Source organism: Neltuma alba, unplaced genomic scaffold (assembly GCF_004799145.2).
Source record: "Neltuma alba isolate B1F8T4 unplaced genomic scaffold, ASM479914v2 tig00005557_pilon, whole genome shotgun sequence".
In the NCBI taxonomy this organism is placed as follows: Eukaryota; Viridiplantae; Streptophyta; class Magnoliopsida; order Fabales; family Fabaceae; genus Neltuma; species Neltuma alba.
In genome coordinates, this window is record NW_021634157.1 from 1 (window position 1) to 18,844 (window position 18,844).

Consider the following 18,844-nt stretch of genomic DNA (forward strand, 5'->3'; position numbering starts at 1 on the left):
AGAAAAATGATTATGATATTTTAAAAAAAACGTGTCAAATTTCTTATAATTAACTAACTTACCTGATTTTTTTAATTTATCAAATTAGTTAAATGAGTCTCGTATTAAGGACATCTTGACAACATGAAAGGCTAAAGCACAACAGATCAGGATGTGTACCTCCCGATTATCGGAGACCTTGAGGACCAATTTGCCATCACAATGCCTGTACTTCATGACATATCGCGTCTGTAACCCCGAATTCAGTCCAACAGTTATTTCCAGAGAAAAATTCAATGCGATAAAAGAAGTGATAGAAATGTTTTCTGTGCGATCAGATTCTGTTTTCTCGCACCGGAAAGAAAAAAAAGAACAAAAGAAGAGTGAAAACATGAGATTGCAAGAAATGCAAGAGAAAATCTTAGAGTGAGGATCGGCACGGAACAAATGAACGGATCGCTCCACAAACACCGTCCCAGGAAGTTAAGTAAACCATTGAATGCTGAGAGAAGTGAATTCACCAAATTTCCAAATAAGTTCGCGCCGTCGTCGTTACAAATTACGAGCGGGATCGGCCGGACTGAGCGTTGCCACGTTGGGTCTGATTTTACGGTCACGGGTTTGTATGGCCCAAAAATAAGAAGTAGTAACACTTGAACCTGAAATATGCTTGGGTCTCCTACTGACATAAGGATCCTGTGCTACAATGATTGTTGGGATCCTTCATAGTTTTATTTTTGGGCTTTAAGCCCTCCTTTGTACAAAAAAAAAAATGCTTGAATTATCGATATGAGTTGGTCTAATTAGTAAAGAGATTCCATTATCGATATGAGGGCTTTGTTAGTAGGCAATCTATAAACATCTCTATAAACGATTTCTAAACCTGGAGGTATACACTGTCCCAGTGAATCCCAGGACCCAACTCATTTAAATTTTTATATACCAAAAAAAAAATGCTTGAATCTGTGATCATATTACTGATTTTACAAATTATATCTTATATTTGAAATTTGAAGCAGTCATAGAATTCTCCCATTCTGAATGACATGTGTCATTCGCGCACGTATTTTAACCCTGTCAATTGAATTTAGTGTGACTCTACTTACAATGATACTCAACTAGATATTTTCCCGTATGGTGTTTTGAAGAATAAATTATATTTTTCATGATTTTTAAATATTTGTAAAAAAAAAATATATCGTGCTATAAATGATATGCCTCTGGTCCTATTTATAGGGCATATTTATAGGGCAGAGAAAGAATGTATTTTTTTGTTCTATTTATAGGGTACTGAAAAAAAAAATTGTATAGATGTCCAATTTTACCCCTTACTTATTATTGTGTTGACTTTGTTTATATGAGGTATAATATATATTAAATAGGGATCAAGTTGAAAAGTCATTGAATTTTAAATGAGAATTAATGAAATTTAAAGTTTTTCTCAGTCTGTGTAAAACATACTGGAAGTGTCTTATAAATAAAACCAGAGGAGTATATTATTGTATATCAAACTGTGGTAATGATATTTACATGCCTTCGTTGCATTATCAGTTTCACTTGGTTAATTTGGAGACTTAGATATCAACTATTAGTTTGATACGCAAAATGGACAAAATAAATAAAAAGATTTATTTTTATAAATTTAAAGTGTTCTTTGTGCTTTTATACTTAAACAAAAAAAATGTTTATTAAACTAAAATGTAAGGAACTAAAAAAAATTGACAGAGGCAAATTCTATTTTAAGAAATTTAAATATAAAATAGTGCGAATTCAGAATCTTATTATCCCAACTAAAGTAAATTTCATTTAAACTGGTTATAAAAGAAATACTAAAAAAAGCATTTTATTATGCCTGTTCCTTAAATTCATCTAAAAATATTAGTAAAACACAATCTTTTGGGAGATCTGATCTATACAGTACGGTTCATTTTCGTGTTTTATTTTAGAGCAGACAAGTTTATTCTGCGAAGTCTGAACATCACATGATATGACGATAACGCACTTTTAACCAACTTTTATTAACTGATGTATTTTCTATTTTTACCAAAATTAATAATGTACTGTTTTGGTGCCAACTGCCAACCATGCGTGCTCATTTTCACCAAAGGAGTAAAAACTCATGGAAACCAGAAAGAGAAGTGGCAGGCTGGCAGCTACTGCTTCAGAAAAAGCACAAAATTATCCAATCGAAGTTAGTTAGGATACAAAAACGATTGGTTTATCTGATGATTTTTTTTTTCTTTTGCCAAACACAGATGGTTAAAATAAATGATTTGGTTATTTTATCACTCCGTTCTCACAGAGTGGTGATTAATGTATTATGCTACATAGGGTCCATTAAATTTTTCTTCTTCTTCTGATTAAATGGAGAATAAACCAGTCAAGAAAGGAAAGAGAAAATCTATTCTATTTGAGCTTAAACTCATAAGGGATCAAAATTGAATCTTAAACTGTGCATCTAAAAAAGAAAAACGACTCAACTATGAAACTCCCCAAGAAATGATCTGTTGCATTCAAGTCATACGCTGACACGTAACTAGTATACCTAAGAAACGATGCAGGCTGCACAATCATCAAATAATTAAACTGGGCGAATGGAAAACCGAAGCATGCACTTGAAAAAAACAAGTTATATTGAAGGCAGAACTTATGTGGCCTATCTTATTCTCCTCAACAATGCGGCTAAAAGCAACATATGGTGACAGGAAACATTATCAAAGGCATGTTTCAGCATACATGCCCGGTGAGGGAGATGATTTGTACTGCGGCGGGGACAGAATGAGGAAGAAGAAGAAGGATGAAGAAGGTGATTATACTGCAACAGAGACAGACTGAGGAAGCAGATGGATCAAGGAGGCGGGGCCTTGCGAGCATAGGTCAGGACCATAACAAAATCTTTTGCTGATGATCCAATGGCTGCTGGGATTCTCTGTGATGTTGATGTTGTTTGCAGCCACAAGTCAACCAAGTTATTTAGTTGCAATGTAGGGACCACTGGTTGTCCCATGCATTTAATCTCAACCTGAAAATTAATCAACTACGTGTCAGCAAACATGTAAGGAAACTAAAATGAAGAACTCATTACAAGCAAATTGATTTCATCCCTCTGCATCACCTAGTAAGGAAAATAAAGTTCTTAGCTCTTGTCATAAATTAATGCAAACAAGGGAGCTCAAACAAACAAGGGAGCTCTTTTGCAGTAACAGTTTCCTATATGTAAAATGCTTGCTTATTTGACAACCTTCAGTATTTATCAGACCAACATGCGACACCTTGTGGTGTGATGCGACCGGAGTAACGGATAAAGAATAATATTCAGAAAGAGACCGTGTAAAAAGAATATGATCCTGTTATGTTCATGCCCTGTCGTATGATAAGTAAAGAAGGTGCCTGCATAAGTTGTAGATTGTACCGATGGTTTGTGGTGCAGGGTATCAAAGTATCGTTGTTGTGAATATGACACAAAAGCAGATGACATGAACTTGGCTCTCAGAAAACTAAAATACATGAAATTTATGCATCCAACCAGAGAGCCAAATAACAAAACCAAATCATGCAGTGCAGCTATTCCCTTTAATTATATCAATGGATTTTTATGCATCACAAACAGAATAGAGAGGGAGTGAGTCACCTCATCTTCACTGGTCAGATCTAATTTTTTCATTAGGTACTTCTGGATGAATGAGACAGGCATGTTTCCATCCCTGCAGCAAAAAGAGAAAAGAGAAATGCGTAAGATATCAACAGGATATAATATATATTATTCTCCGATTGATATTCCATTAGTTGATTCAAAACCTCAGCCACAGATCCTTAACCAAGGCATGAACCTGATATAGTTATTCTCTCAAAATGCCTCTTGTCCCTTTTTTCTTGGGCAAAAAATGCCTCGTGTTTTTGACTAACACAGTTCACGTGTAATTCAGAAATCAAAGGTGAGGAGTCACAGATCTAGTTTCTTCCCGATGACTACAAATCAAAGGTGAGGTATCTTTGGATCACGTAACAGATGACCCCTTTATTCCAAATGCAAGAAAGAGAAAGCTATAGTCTTTCATATAAAGTGTGTACCTCACAATTTTTGAAACATGAGGAAAGAAAAAATCTCCATGATTGTGGAACTCTTGGAAAATGGAAAATACACAACTTTTTAAAATTCACCAGACAATCTTTAGGCCCCTCTCTCCCAGTTTTATGATTATGTTATTATGTATTGCCAAAATTTGCTATAAACGGCAAGAACATGGTCAATAACATGCCATTAATCAAGGCGGATCATTTATAATAAAAAATATATATATTTATATATGGCTAAGCAATGGTTTCCATTCCACTGGAGGGACGGTAACTAAAAGTTGACGCTAAATTACATATGAAAAAGGGAGTTACCCTGTCCTAAGAGTAAGATCTATCCCCTTATGACCCCCACTCTTGAAAACATGAAGAATGCCTGATGATAAGCTGGAAACGGTGGTGAACTCTGGAATATCAATGCATGCGAGTAATTTCAAGTAAAGATGAAATTCTCTTCATGAAAAGCTTAGGGAAGACCACATGAAGACGCTTATCTTAGTATTACCAAATGACTAAAAAAAATTGAAAAGAAATGAGAGCTTAAAAAAGAATCTACTATGATTTGCATCTGATGATAACGCAATCATTAACCACTACGGAGTACAGACAGACAATACAATAAGACATATTAAACGCATATTCATGTTATTAAACATTTTTGCCGAAATGGTTAGCCAATATGATAGACGTAGGAATTAAACAGATATTCATGTAATTACTCTTTGATCCATCATTTACTTACTATCCACGTAGACATAAGATATTACTATACCAATATTGCAGTAAATGTAAACATTCAGTAACAAGCAAAGTAAAGGATATGGAAAATTCTACTCAGCAATATGGTATCATAAATTCCTCAATGCTGTACTTTTTATAATAAATCAATGCACCAAACCAAGACTAGAGAAATAGTATAAAAATTAAGTAGTAATTAGGAAGGAAATTACTTTATTCTCAAGTAACTTGCAGGAATTTGAGGTAGTGGTGCATCTCTGTCCCTGAATCAGTAGTTCAAATAAAGTAAATAAATAACCCAAAAAAAAAAAAAAAACCGGATAACATTATGCATCAAAATCCAAAATATTCTATACTAATTCAAGCATCAAAGCTAAGCATTCTCACTGGTCATCGGAAGCTACTAAGGAGAACCATATTGGACCAGTTCTTTCTTTCATTTTAGCACTGTTTGCATCCAGCACAGCTTGGGGTGATATGCTTGATTCACCCACAACAGGTTCTTTTTTTCGGCGATTTCTACGCAATTTATTGGCTTTTGCTGTATCTGTAGAAGCAGGATCTGTGACGATCTTTTCATCCTCAACTTTTGACTTTCGTTTGATGTCCTTAATTTTGGATTTTTGTATTTGAGAATCATTCTCATTTATTTGAATAGGTTCTTGTTTAGCATCACATCCTTGCATGTTGGACTTGAGAGATTTACTTCTACTTGCAACCTCCACCAAACAATTCAAAGGTTTCCAAAGATCCAATTTTGCTTCCCAATGTTCAGCCCCATTATTTTTCTCCTTATTGGGAACAGATTGGCTTGCATCATGAGGGGACGAGTTCTACACCAATCAAATACACGAGCGTGACAATATAAGTAAAGCAATGCAAATACAATCAGAGAAAACAAATTTGCACAAAGACACTGAATGTTAGAACTTAGAAAAAATGGACGTGGAATAATCACATATGACGGAGCCTAATTGTATCTCCTACCTGTCTAGTAGTCTGAGTAACCTTGTTGGAGGTATCATGGGAGCTTGAACTCTCTGGATGATCTTCGATTGAATCTTCCTCTTTTACAATGGGTTTTTCAATGGAAAAACTAGTGGAGCGTAAAGCACTAGCCTTCCTTGTAGGCTTTGTTCTTCTGCCTGTCATGGTTGCCTGTGTTGATACTCTGGGGGTGCTGACAACCAAAGATGAAAGTGATCTTTCCTTTCTTCTAGCTGGTAATGGTTCTGAGGGGACAACTTCTGGTGCCTTTGCCTTTGTTTTCTTCAAAGGGAAAATTTTAGCCCTTACATCTTGCCAACTATGGTCTGGCCTGGTGGTCAAGAAACAAGGACAGCAACTTAGCATGCAACAATCCAAAATAGAACCCTGTTTCGGAAGCTGAGTGCTTCGTTACAAATGGCTTGTGCGAACAGCATTTTTCTTTTTAGCATTCAGGATGTGGGCGAAAAGGCCCTTGTGAATTGTGGTGTACTAGTCTATGATCATAAAAGCAATTTCAGAATGTGCTTCTCTGACCAGTTTTTTATGAGTTGCTGTGGTAAGAAAAGAAATGTCGCAACATTGCCCAGCTGTGTATAGAGCTGGACAATATAGAGCTGTCTATATTTAGGGAACTTTTTATTTTCTGAATCAGAATCAATTCTCAATACAATCATATATTTCACAAGCCTAGTCTCTCATCCATATGTAGCATTATAGGTTCTCGAGGTCCCACATCTTAGGCTCTCTTTTATGATCATGGTCCGTTCTTATTGTTTGTATTATTAGAAACATTCGTATAAGTCTTCCGTGAAATCTTACAAAAGTAGACTGTTTATATTACTATAAATAAATAGGCAATTAAATTACTAATGAAAATAGAAAAGAATTCATTATGCTTCCTCATAAGCTATAGTTCATATGCATTATTATTGTGACAAGTTACTGATATGCAGGATTGAGTGCTTCTGCCATAAGTGTTTTCAAATTTGACAAAACTGATATAACCCAGTCGTGACACCACATAGTGGCATCAACAATTATTCTTGCATGTTGATCCTGGACAACAGCACCATAAAAGAAGATCAAGTCAAAGACTTTTTAGTACTATGATGTGTGATACATATTTCTCCTCAACCTCCTTACCAAACAGAGTGTGTTTCAATAAATTTTGCAACTTGGAAAATCCAAGCTCTTTACTGTGCGTGCACACACGAATCCAAAATATGATTTGTTTGTTAAAAGAAGCATCTATCTTGTAGCTCTACTGTAACAGCATTATAACAATTAGGGGGCAGTTTGCAGAAGATGAACATTCTCGGCACATGTTGAAATAACACCTTACATGCATATTGAACAAACTGCAAACTTGCTAAAGTGAAAGAGAGGGGCGTTCAATTCCTTATTTTAAAAAGTACAGGAGATAATAGAGTGGCTCAATCGCAGGAAGCTAACCTCAATTTCTCCAGCGGAACACAGCCCAAATCAATATTGCATATTGGACAGCATTCCAATTCCTCATCTGTAATTTTGTCATATATGCACTTCCTGCAAACTGCATGAAGTTCAGAGAAATAATCCATCAGTAACGACATGTTCAGTGAATCTGGTCACCGTAGCGCTCAATTGGAAATATAACCTTCACATTATCAAATGCTCAACAAAATATTATGAAATGTCTGTGAAAAAATCCATTGAGCATAGCTATTTTGAGTATAAACTCCTCATGGTATAGAAAACAAGGCCAAGTAAACAAGGAATATTGAGCCTCGTCTTATGAGGTAGGATTCACTAGGACACAATTTCCTACACTTTTTAGGCACCAAAATGCACGAAGTAAAATCCTTGAAGGCAAATTTTCAGCGAAATCTGCACTAGAGGAGTGAAACGAGCAAGAAAAAACACAGAACAGAAGATTATATAATCACGCTATAAACAAGATCTAGCTACGAGGCCAAAGCGGGGGAATTGCATATTGTGCTCTCCGTCACGATACAATTGCAGTGCCAGCATCTGAGCTTCGTGTATGAGCGAACGTGAGTTTATCGTGTATATGTGATGGTCACTTGAAGTCAAACGTTTAAACAGCTTCACGCTTAGCACAGTAATATAAAGGCGTCAATGAATGGTTGGCCAATCAAAAGGATAAAGCTCTTCCATCTGGCATTCACGTCACCAATAGTGAGACATCGTTACGAAGGAAGAGAAAGAGAGATTTTCAAAAGCATTGAATGACCAATTACTCATAGCTGATTATACAAAAACACCAGATGCCCATCCCAGGAAGGGTCAAAGGAGAGCCGAAGCCATAAGAATAATGCAAAACAAGGATAGCTAAGATAGTCGGTGATGAAAAATGCCCAGAAGATTCAAAATTTGAAGAATTAACACGAGATTAAACTAAAAGAAAGAGGATTCGAAGGGAAACAGAAAGATAAGAGGACTCACACGTATGCAGGCATTCAGATATAGTGGTGGCCTCCCTGAACAACTTGTTGCAGAGTGGGCAGGTCATGCATGCTGCAATCGTTTCCCTCTTCACTTTGACTACCTGATTCGCCATCGCTAACTCCGACAAGCCTCGCCCTCACCTCGCAGCTCCTATCTCACGCACGTATCCACCCAGTGCATGCTATGACTAAGCTCACGCAAGCGAAATTTACGTCCATTTCGTTGTAATCATCGGCATTAACCTGAGAAGCAGAGAAAGATGCAAAGATGACATGGATTAAGAAACGAGAAAACGTGGAAGAAACAGCACAAGACGCGTGCGTAAAAAGAAGAAAACGGACCAAGCGTTCGGTGAAGACGGATAAAAACAGCAGCTTGGGATTTTTGGGCGGGATTACGAAATGGGTTGGTCTGATTTGTGAAGATTTGACGTCGGTTTTGTTAGATTTGGACAGAGGGAGATGTGGATGATCCGAATCGAGGGGCCTCTGCGTCGAGAAGAGCATGAACCAAGAGTCTGAAGTTTCTGTCTTTTATTTGTTTTTCTTTTTCTTTTATTCCGGGGGGCTTGTAAATACACTACAAAGCAAAATTATTTAAAGAGGGGTTCGAACACTTCAACCAACGACGACAGCTAATGGAAATAGGGGCTGTGATAACGTGCGCCGTGGTGCTCTCCCCACCTTAACATGCGCCTTTACTTTCGTGTTGTGGACGGCGGGGCAGGACTCTAACATGCGCTGCACTGTATTTATCCATATTTCTTCCCCCTCGTGCCTCCTGCAATCATTATCATTATGAGTTACTATAAATTGTAATTTACAGTGCACTCTGCTTTAATCAAATTCATGAACAGCAGGATTCATTTCTGAATCCTGTACAATTTCACCTAATTAATGATTAGTTCATGCACATAAAATTAAAACCTCTTTATAATTGCAGCTAAGCTAGAATGTTCTTTCTTCCATAAACATACATGCTTGGCGTGTTTGTACATGTATGTGCACAGAAGATTCAATTCCCCTGCTGGGTGATTCAATTTACTGGGAAACCATAAAACTTTTTCCTTGAATCTACCGTTACATACATGCATCCCGAAACTAGGAAATGCGCGTGGTAAATTCATGATTAAAATCTCAATTACTGTAATATTTCTCCGGTTATCAATGTAGGACCTAATTGTTGAATTGATTTTAATCTTAAATATAAGACTTATTTTTTCATATTATTAGTATTTCTCAAATTATCTCAATTAAAGCTCCTTCAACTATAATCAAATAAGAAAGACAGAGAATATTAAAAAAGATAATTACGGTGTTTTAAAAGAAACATGTCATATTTCTTATAATTAACTAACTAACTTAATTTTTTTAATCTAATTAAACTAATTAAATAAATTTTTATTGAAAATCGGACGGGTATTAAAATCTCAGTTCCTTAAAAAAAAAAAAAGCTGGAAGGGGGTGTTTAATACTTATGGCAATAACAGGGTAATGATGAGGGTGTTGAGAAGGGAGCCAGCGAGAGGTGTGAAGGCCGTTTGGAAATGTCAAATCTGAGATTCCAAATATAATTCCCTTCACATTAAAGTAAGGATTGGAGGATTTATCTATCTTTTATTAGCCTGTATGTTCCGCAGGGTTGAGCGGGGGCTGTCAAGGAACGAAGTCAAAAAGAAAAGGGTAGGTCCGTCCAATAGGGTTTGTAAGGAGGAGGAGGAATATAATAACGACACGTGATGTTCGTGACAACGGTGGCAGATAAGGTAACGGCAAAGTCTTCTGATCTGGCTTCGACCCTTCCTAAGTACATGCCCATGTGGCCCCTGACCTGAGTGACCACATTTGACCATTTCACGCGCGCCTCCTTCATCCCCTCCATGCAACAGTAGCTACACGTACCTAGTCCCGTGTTTTGTTTAAATACAAGTGCATCCAAGTTTTTTAACACATAATAGTTGTTCATCGGAGGCTTGTGTTTAAAGAGGAACCATCCTTTATTATCACTAAGTTCGTGGTGCTGGTTCTGATGATTTGATTTGATTTAATGTTGTTTTGCTGAGGCTAGGTAGGCCGTGGGAGTGTTGGCATTGGTTGGGTGGCAGCAAGCAAATAATTGGAAATGATTGGAGCGGTTCGGACATGGCGCAATATTACAACGCGATTATGGCAATTTATGGCCGCGTGCCACTTCCCAGACCCAATGCCCCTGCCTCCCTCCTTATCACTACTTTCCCACCAGTCCCTGTTATCAGTAAATAGCAACACAGTCAATGCCGAATTTAATTTGTCTCCACGAGCCTTCAATCCAATTTAATTCAATATTAAACTTGTCAAAATACTCCCCTGATTTGATCATAATAAAGTCCGTGATTGGTTAGTGCGTTGTATATCTTTATTTTCTGTTCTTGTAGTTTTTTTAAAAAAATATAACAATTAATACTAATGAATTTCACAACTTGATATTCTCAGCTCAAACATTAATATTAATGAATTTGTAACTTGTTTTACGATTGTAAATTCAATGTAACGTTGATTCATTGATGAATGTCAGTTCATTGGCATCTGTATAGGGAAAACCACGACCATTCTATCTAATGACTTCGCTCAACAAATAGTTGTTGGCTCCCATGTGCTTCACAAATATGAAACCATGGGAAATGAGCCCCAACTATGTGCCTTACTATTTATTTATTTATTTATTGAAAAATTTAACTTTTAAGACTTTGTATTTTTTTGGAAACTACAGACAAAGACTGAATAACAAAATTATAAAAAATAAAAATTATGTAAAAAAATGAAACTTTAGAAATTTATAGATTGTTTTTGAATTGTAAACTTATAAACTTTATCTTGGCGTTGCCATTCCCTTATCACGTGGGCAAGCCCCGAGTATAAACCTATTACTTGTTATGACATTTTAAAAAAATTAAGAAATTGAAAAAAAAAAAACACGAAGAAAATTTTTCAACACTGCAATATTGCAAACCAATAACTAAACTAACTAAACCAATCAAATGATTAACATGCTCAAATTTCGTGTTTCTACTTTCGATGGATTTTGTCTATGTTTGACCAAATGTCAAAACAATCACGTTTCATCGCTTCAACTCCTCAACTTTTTATATTTAAATCAATAAGTTTAATCCTGTTCAGATAATGATACGAATCAAATGCGAGCCATTTGCGTCTAAAATATCTAATTTGATAAAGCGGTCAATTTACGAAAAGGCATCCAAAATAGGATGCTTGCCGATAAATTTCAAGAATTCAATATTTACAAGTCAATCTTACAGGTTAGCCTCCATATTCACAAGTCAGATTGCACCGTGTCCGCTTCCAGGTAATAATTTTTTTTTTTTTCCAAATGTAAAAGATGACGTTCCTCGTCAATCCCATGACAGCACCATTAATTTATATCGGGGTAAGAATCAATTTTATCAACTAACCATTTCATCTATAATCGTCTTCTTCAGTTTTCAACTTCTAATTCAACTACAATATGAACAATTAAGCAATTATTCAGGCAACGTGATAGAACAATTTGCACTTTATTTCTTGTACAATTGGATCCCACTGATTCCCATCTATTCGCAGTGCCGAGCCTATCATCCACAATGTCTCTTCGAATGGCATCTTTGTTTCAAGACCCAACAAGACCTTTGCGCCGAGCATATGATACTATGGACAAAAACAAGGATCCACAAACTATTCCCGTAAAGATTACCACCTATGGTCACAAATTTTCAATTGAAAGAAATCAGAAAAGCAATCAAAATAACAAATATCATGGATTCTATTCGCATATGTGTGTGTGGAGCGAAAAGAGATTGTTAGGAGATAAGGAAATCCTTTATCGCACTTTTAGTAGAACATTTGTACCTACCCATTTGAACATATAATCGTGTCCTTCTTTCCACGTGTACGGGATGTTCATGCCAAATATTGCACCCACCAAGGAATATATGGACAGGCACACAGTCCCAGAACTGAGGAAGAGCTCTAGCTGTAATTAAGAATACAAGGATAACAATAGTAGCACTCACAGAATGTATATTTAAGACTAAGCAGTCTGTCTTGAAATGAATGGATAACCTTGGAGATATTTACCTGAATCAGCTGGTTTCGGTGATTGTCAAGCTGCAAGCGCATGTCACACAATAATAAATGAACGTCATACATTGATACTAATTTCCTATTGCCAGCTCACTCGCAATGTTGACACTCATTGGATTTATTTACGAATGTAGCATGTGATCTATTTAAAGCGAACTTAAATGGAATAAATAGGTTATCTTCATACCAAAATATTTACCTGTATGTTGATGTAATCTTCCGTGTCATCAATATATTCCCGCAGCTGTATTAGATCAACAAAACAAATAACAAAGCTTATTACATAATACATATTACTTGCTCTCCATATAGCATACCAGAGAACAGAAAGAGGGGAAGCTTCAATAGAAAGCAGGGCTCATACTGTGGTCAGTTTATTTAATGTGCCATCAATTTGCATGAAATAAGCCTGCAAACAGTATACCATCTATTAGCATCATCAACTCGAGTAACCCAACAAAATCTGGGGCAGATTAAGTTGAAGATATTAATGACCTCGAGTAACATTTCAAGCTCCTCGACATCATTCTCTTGAAATGTCATTGCACTTGCTCTGCTTGATCTACGAACCCTTGAACCTATAGTTGGAGAGCTAAGAATCCAATTGGGGGCATCACAACTACTAGTTGGCGAGCATGAGACAGCCATCTTTCTCGATAAGTAAAGGTCGGCCATATCATCATCATCATCCAGTAGATTTTCTAGTTCATCTCTTATCTGTGTGCAAAGTATAGGTCCATAATATAGGTACACAATATCAGTGACTTTAACTTGCAAGAGCATGCATCTAGTTCAAATTTTATGACACTTGTTGAAGGTTTCTTTTTCCTCTTCCCACCCTCAGCTTTGATGGAAATTTTACTTTAAACATGTTCTAACTTGTAACCTAAACTATACTACACCCGGGAAGCAGCTGTTTTTCCAGAACTATATATATAAGCAAGAAGGGTGAGAAACTAGAAAGAGAATTGACATTTACAAAAATCATATAAGAATACCTTTTGAACTCTATTTGTCAACCTGGTCATTGCACTCTTCAGTTTGCGTACTCTGTCCAAGTTACGACTACTAATCTGGACAAAGAAGGTAGGCCAGGAAGAGAAGATATTATAATTTTGTAAGAACAGGTCCAGTGGAAAATATATGGGAAGTCAAATTTTAGGTGATAAATTCCATGGAATTGTAGAGGAGGGAGAATAAAAAAGAATGAACTACAGGAAATCATTTCGATTATAACAAAATTATGTTTCTCAGCTTCTGGAATTGAAATTCTTGTAAACAAGACAATGGGGTGGGTTTGTAAAGCGTCTTTATTCCAATGAAGATCAATTGAACTCTTTGCGAGCGAGAAAATGATTTTCTTTTGGCATCAACCTGCACTAAAGCAGCAACTAGGACTATTTAATTCAAATCGATCTTCGAGCCTCCTGATTATCAATGGAGTATTACAAAATTTAATAGTCATGGTATGATATTCTTCCACTTAATGCAGCTAAAATATGAACAAAATTAAAGAAAGATTCTTGAACAAGGCTTTTTACCTTAGATGTGAGCTCATCTAAAGCTGGATAAGTATCAGTCTCTAACTCTCTCGTCCGCGCATCAAGAAAACTGCAAATTGCCTCTAATGTAACCTCTAAGGCATGGAACTCAAACGGAAATTCTACAACGCACAAGTAAAACGCAATTAAAATAAACTATTGCGACTAATTTAAAAAAAAAAAGAGTTAAAATATTTAGGCAAACTATATATTGGTACATCTTAAACAGCAATACTAAAACCTTTACGAATTGTAGTTTCCGAGTCGTACCTTTTTCTTCGTCGCCTTCAACTTCTTGAGCACATGCCTCTTCTTCTTCTCGCTGGCCTTGCACTGTACGAAATAGCAACCTTCTTTGAAGTTGCTCAACAATAGGAATAACATCATCATCGAGTGGGTCTCTCAGCAACACCTACATCAAACATGAAATCAAAAATTAAAAACAGAGCATAACCTGAGAGAAGTGATTCCAGGATAATTCCACTAGACATTAGAATCAAACGCACCTCCTCTGCGGTGATAATAGCTTTAATATGCTGTAACAAGAGCTCGAAACCAACCGAGATAATCCTATCAATGATTGAACAAACTAGGAGCGAAAAGAACCAAGCTCAAAAAAAAGCTCATGGTGGAGCAAGAAGAACAGAGCATTTACCTCTAAATTGAGGACAATGACTTTCTCTCTGCCCAAAATGGTTGAAGGGTACGATAACAGCGGATCAAGAATTCGAAGATCCCTCGCGTGAATTTCAACCCGGCGCATAATAGCGTATTTGTCCACATCCAACACGGTGCCGTTGCCATTGCGGTCCAGCAGAATCCAGCTTCTTGAAACAGCAGTTTTCTTCTTTAAAGTAGGTTGAAGATCCACCACAGACCCTGAAAACGCCATCCGCAAGGCGCAGGACGCTACCACATCTCCAAGAAGCCGCTCGTTTCAAGACCTTGAACCACAAAACAGACAAACGGGGTCGCTGAGTACGTCAGCGATTACGTTGGGCAAGCTGGGAGAGTTGTGGACTGTAATTGACTAGCTTTGAAATTGCAGCGGGGGACAATAGGGAGGGAGGCTCCGACAATAGACGGCGAGGGAGTGAGAAATTGGGGAGGAGTTGAGCAAAGATAAGAAGGCAATGATTTCATGCGGACGAATCAGAGCGGTAGGAGAGATATCTGCATCACTGCCCAGGCCGGGTAAGGGGAGGGCCAGGGGTGGGTTCCATAACTTACAAAGAGGGAGATGATTGACTCGATACATACTGAAAAACCTATACGTGAAAATCTCCGTCACCCTCGGGGTGAAGGCCCATTACCCTCCAAAAGGGAAGAGAGAGATTGTATTTTTCTGGGTTTAAATGATTCCGAGGGAATCTGAGTCCACAAAAAATAGCAAGTGAAGAATGTCTCCAACCTGCGGCATGATTATTATTATATTACTGGCACTGAAACATGGGGCTGCTTAATTAATTGACCTTTTCAATCTGTGAAAGATTATTTGGGCATCAATTCTTAATTAAGAATAGTTTGATTTAATACGGATTTTATAGACTGCTTGAGAAGACAACAAATTTTAGTGCGACTCCCACAATATAGCGCCACGCCGAACAAGCATCACGTCCACGCATGGCTGGAGTGATTGGAGGTGGGAAAGATGGTCGGTTAAGCAAAGCGCTGGGTGCCGACCTACCCCCCTGCACTCGCATCCCCCACCAACGCCAAGTTGCCCTTAATCCTTATAGTTGCCACGAGTTTTGTCTTTGATGTAAGTTATTTAATAATTATTTTTCAATTTTATTGTTATTTAATTTTTGTTGAAAAGAAAGAAAGAGAGAGAATAATTAAAAATGATTTGTAAATGCGGAGATAAAAATTTTAATAAAAGTAAATTTGGGAAATCTTATCAATTTAATATATGTAAGTGTGTGAAAATAAGCTACAAATGACTTGTAATAAAAATGGGAGTGGTAAATTAAGACAACTTAACTGGGCCTGTTACTCTGTTTTTTCCATGTGCTTTAGATTAAGCACTCATCAAAATCCAAATGATTGTGCTGCCAACCAGAATACTCATGTTAACGGATCAATTATTTGCCGGGGAGGGATGCTGTCCAAGATGGAGGTGGAAATTTAATACTCCTCCGGTCCTTAATATAAGACCCATTTAACTAATTTGATTAGATTAAGAAAGTTAGGTAAGTTAGTTAATTATAAGAAAAGTGACACATTTTTCCCAAAATACCATAATCATCTTTCTTAATACCCCCTCTCCCTCTTCTACTTGATTATGGGTGAGAGAGTATCTATAGGGGTAATTTAGAGAAAATTGATAAATATGAGAAATGGGTCTTATATTTAGGACCAAAACCAACTCAAGAATTGGATCCTATATTAAGGACCGGAAGAGTACACTATACAGGGATGGCGCAAAATATTAATTAAACGGAGGAGAGAATAAACGTGGGAGTATATAACCTGAATAAATAAGTGACGAGAAATATAATTATAGTTGAGAAAAGTAATAATGTAAATTTTTTCAATGCTTTTTTTTGCATTGCAAACTAGATATTTTAAGTTTTTCAAAGTGTCGTCGTTTATAATTTTTTGAAGGTGTGTGGAATTAATTATACATTTTTAAAGTCATGTCATTTACATATGTCATGGGTAGGAAAACAGTGCTCGTGTTCTAAACCAGAAAATTAAACTGCAATGTCTGCGAGAATGAGAGAAACAAACATAGGGTTCACTGTTCACTGTTCACTCCTAGATCTCATCTCTTCTCTGCCGAGCAAGAAGAACGCTCGAACGCGAAGTTTCTTTATTATTTATTTGATTAAAATATTTATTAAAAAAAAAAAAAAAAAACCCTCTTGGTGGCAGGAGGTGTACAACGTGACTGGAGAGCTGGGCCTGGAGGTGACCCTGTGCATTCGGTGCAATGTAAACGCAAAGCGAACGTGTGGCAGATGAACGAATGGGTCGGCGTCCCAAACTCAGGTCACGTTAAATCCTAATTTGAAAAACATTTGGACTGTAAAATTGATTCAAATTCAATCTATTTTTTAATATGTTAAATAAAATTTTTTATTTTAACAAATATATAATTTAAAACAAAATTTATCATTAAAAATTAAAAATCAAAATCTTAAAATCTTATCTGTTTAAATCAGATTTTGAATAATCCAGATTTAATTACAGCCGCAGAGTCATCATTATTGAAGGAGAACCGTACAAAATCTTGCAAGTATGGTGTAACTTGGTAAGATTGTGGGGTCCGTGCTGGCAGTCTCATTCCTCTTTTTTTTTTTTGGGGGGGGGGGGGGGCACTTCATTCGCCCGAACACGACTCTGGGTAGGTTTAGCGTTGAGCCAAGACAAGAAAACAGAGACACAAGGATGGAATTTCCATTTCAACTTTCAAGTGCCACATAAACTCTGACAAGAAACTCCAACGTGGAGCAACACGATGCATTCCCATGCTCCAAGGCAACTCAGCTTTATCCCGTACCGTCGCCGTATACATGTGTCTGTCTCTACATGAATTTTCGTTTAACAATGGCAGGTAAAATGATTTATAGACTCAGACAATATGAAATAAGCATATTCTTATAGGCACTCGTAAAAGTAGCTCGATTGAAACGAGCTATACTTTTATGTGTGAGGATTTAGTCTGGCATGAATTGAAGTTTAACATGTTTTTCGCGAATGCATGTTTAAAATTTAAAATAACTGAATGAAAAAAAGCCAATATTATATTATTCCGATGTTTGATATGAAATATAGTTTGTAATATAAATTACACTGTAAACTAAATCTTGTATTAAGAACTAAAGGCACTATCATACTTTATTAGAAATATGATAAAATAATTTGATGGCGTTTAATGAGATTTTTAAAATTTTTTGAAGTTTAATATAATTACCACGGAAGTTATATATTAAATTGAAAATTGAGCTGGCAAACAAAAATGGAAATTGCAAACATTTTTTACATCCATCATTCTATCTAAATATATAAGTGATCATGGTCTATGTACAATTTTGCCTTAGATAAATGCTGAACTTCTTATTTAACCTTTCAACCATATGGGACGCTTGAATGCAGCTCTAATAATTTGTTTGGCGTGTCTTTAAAGCTATATATGCTTGCAAGACATGCTTCCCCGGCTGTCCTTAAAATATGGGTTTTTTAAACTGGTATATATTATCAACACAATATACTATTTTTATTTCTTATATAAAAACTAATTGACTAAATCAAGTAGATTAAAATTTTTTGTTAAGTTAGTTATTTATAATAAATTAGTATTATTTTCTCTAATATACTCTTATTTATCATGAATATTAGCTATAATCATCATTTAATAAAACTTTTAATATGTGTAATCATTACAATGACTATTTAAAAAAAATAAATATGAAAAATAAAGTAAATTAAAATTTTATATTTATAATTAAATTAAAAGTCAAGTAAATATTAAATTTGAATTCTGAGCGTTGTTAAATTACTACATTCAATTCAGATTCTCTTCTCTCTGTCTCTCTCTGTCTCTCTCCTTTTTTTTCCCCGAGTGCTGGGCTGTACTCTGGTTTTTTTTAAAGTGTTTTTCTCTTGGGTTGAACCATTGATGTTGTATTCATACCTTTTGTTTGATTAACAAAATTGACTCTATTTTACTAGAAAAATTCAGATGCTATTGATATGTTTTTCTTAAAACAAGATGATGCAAGTTGTTAAAGGAATTTTTTTCCCGCGATTAAGGCCTTTTTTTTTTTTTTTTTACGATTGAAGATCTAAATTACCTTGATGAAGATTTAGATATACAAAGAAGCTAGATACTAGATTACTAGAACACAAATGGTAATTTAGGTGGTAATTTAGGGTGGCCTCAGTCTTTACTCCTCTGAATTGGAGGCGAGGGTCCATTTATTCCAACGATAAAATGAATAATGAATAACATTA

At 36.0% G+C, this 18,844-nt stretch overlaps 2 protein-coding genes across 3 annotated transcripts; both read right to left on the reverse strand.

The window, feature by feature from the left end:
* Positions 1-2,577: 2,577 nt before the first annotated feature.
* LOC114748006 (E3 ubiquitin protein ligase DRIP2) lies at positions 2,578-8,617 on the reverse strand. Its single transcript, XM_028936362.1, has 8 exons — positions 8,571-8,617; positions 8,227-8,471; positions 7,234-7,333; positions 5,779-6,109; positions 5,179-5,624; positions 5,004-5,054; positions 3,611-3,683; positions 2,578-3,001 (listed from the first exon to the last, which is right to left on the reverse strand). Exons 2-8 carry the CDS (start codon positions 8,339-8,341, stop codon positions 2,828-2,830), a joined length of 1,290 nt encoding a protein of 429 aa, XP_028792195.1. The 5' UTR covers positions 8,342-8,471; positions 8,571-8,617; the 3' UTR covers positions 2,578-2,827.
* Positions 8,618-11,645: 3,028 nt separating this feature from the next.
* On the reverse strand, positions 11,646-15,242 carry LOC114748012 (magnesium transporter MRS2-I). 2 transcript variants are annotated; one of them, XM_028936370.1, is made up of 11 exons: positions 14,541-15,241; positions 14,392-14,421; positions 14,156-14,297; positions 13,886-14,007; positions 13,343-13,417; positions 12,840-13,061; positions 12,709-12,753; positions 12,544-12,588; positions 12,339-12,368; positions 12,115-12,234; positions 11,646-11,958 (listed from the first exon to the last, which is right to left on the reverse strand). In XM_028936370.1, the coding sequence occupies exons 1-11, from the start codon at positions 14,775-14,777 to the stop codon at positions 11,872-11,874; spliced, it is 1,155 nt and encodes a 384-aa protein (XP_028792203.1). In that variant the 5' UTR covers positions 14,778-15,241; the 3' UTR covers positions 11,646-11,871. The 2 variants fall into 2 exon arrangements, with proteins under 2 accessions (XP_028792203.1, XP_028792204.1); XM_028936371.1 differs by lacking the exon at positions 14,392-14,421 and having other exon boundaries at positions 14,541-15,242.
* Positions 15,243-18,844: the final 3,602 nt, after the last annotated feature.

Excerpts from the sequence above, each read along its gene's own strand:
- LOC114748006 (XM_028936362.1), bottom strand. The coding sequence starts at position 8,341 with ATGGCGAATCAGGTAGTCAAAGTGAAGAGGGAAACGATTGCAGCATGC. Across the intron at positions 6,110-7,233 it reads GTTCCGCTGGAGAAATTGAG|GCCAGACCATAGTTGGCAAG; the intron begins GTTAGCTTCCTG and ends CTTGACCACCAG. Across the intron at positions 5,055-5,178 it reads TTAGTAGCTTCCGATGACCA|GGACAGAGATGCACCACTAC; the intron begins GTGAGAATGCTT and ends CTACTGATTCAG.
- LOC114748012 (XM_028936370.1), bottom strand. The coding sequence starts at position 14,777 with ATGGCGTTTTCAGGGTCTGTGGTGGATCTTCAACCTACTTTAAAGAAG. Across the intron at positions 14,298-14,391 it reads CTATTATCACCGCAGAGGAG|GTGTTGCTGAGAGACCCACT; the intron begins GTGCGTTTGATT and ends TGTTTGATGTAG. Across the intron at positions 13,062-13,342 it reads TGACAAATAGAGTTCAAAAG|ATAAGAGATGAACTAGAAAA; the intron begins GTATTCTTATAT and ends CTTTGCACACAG.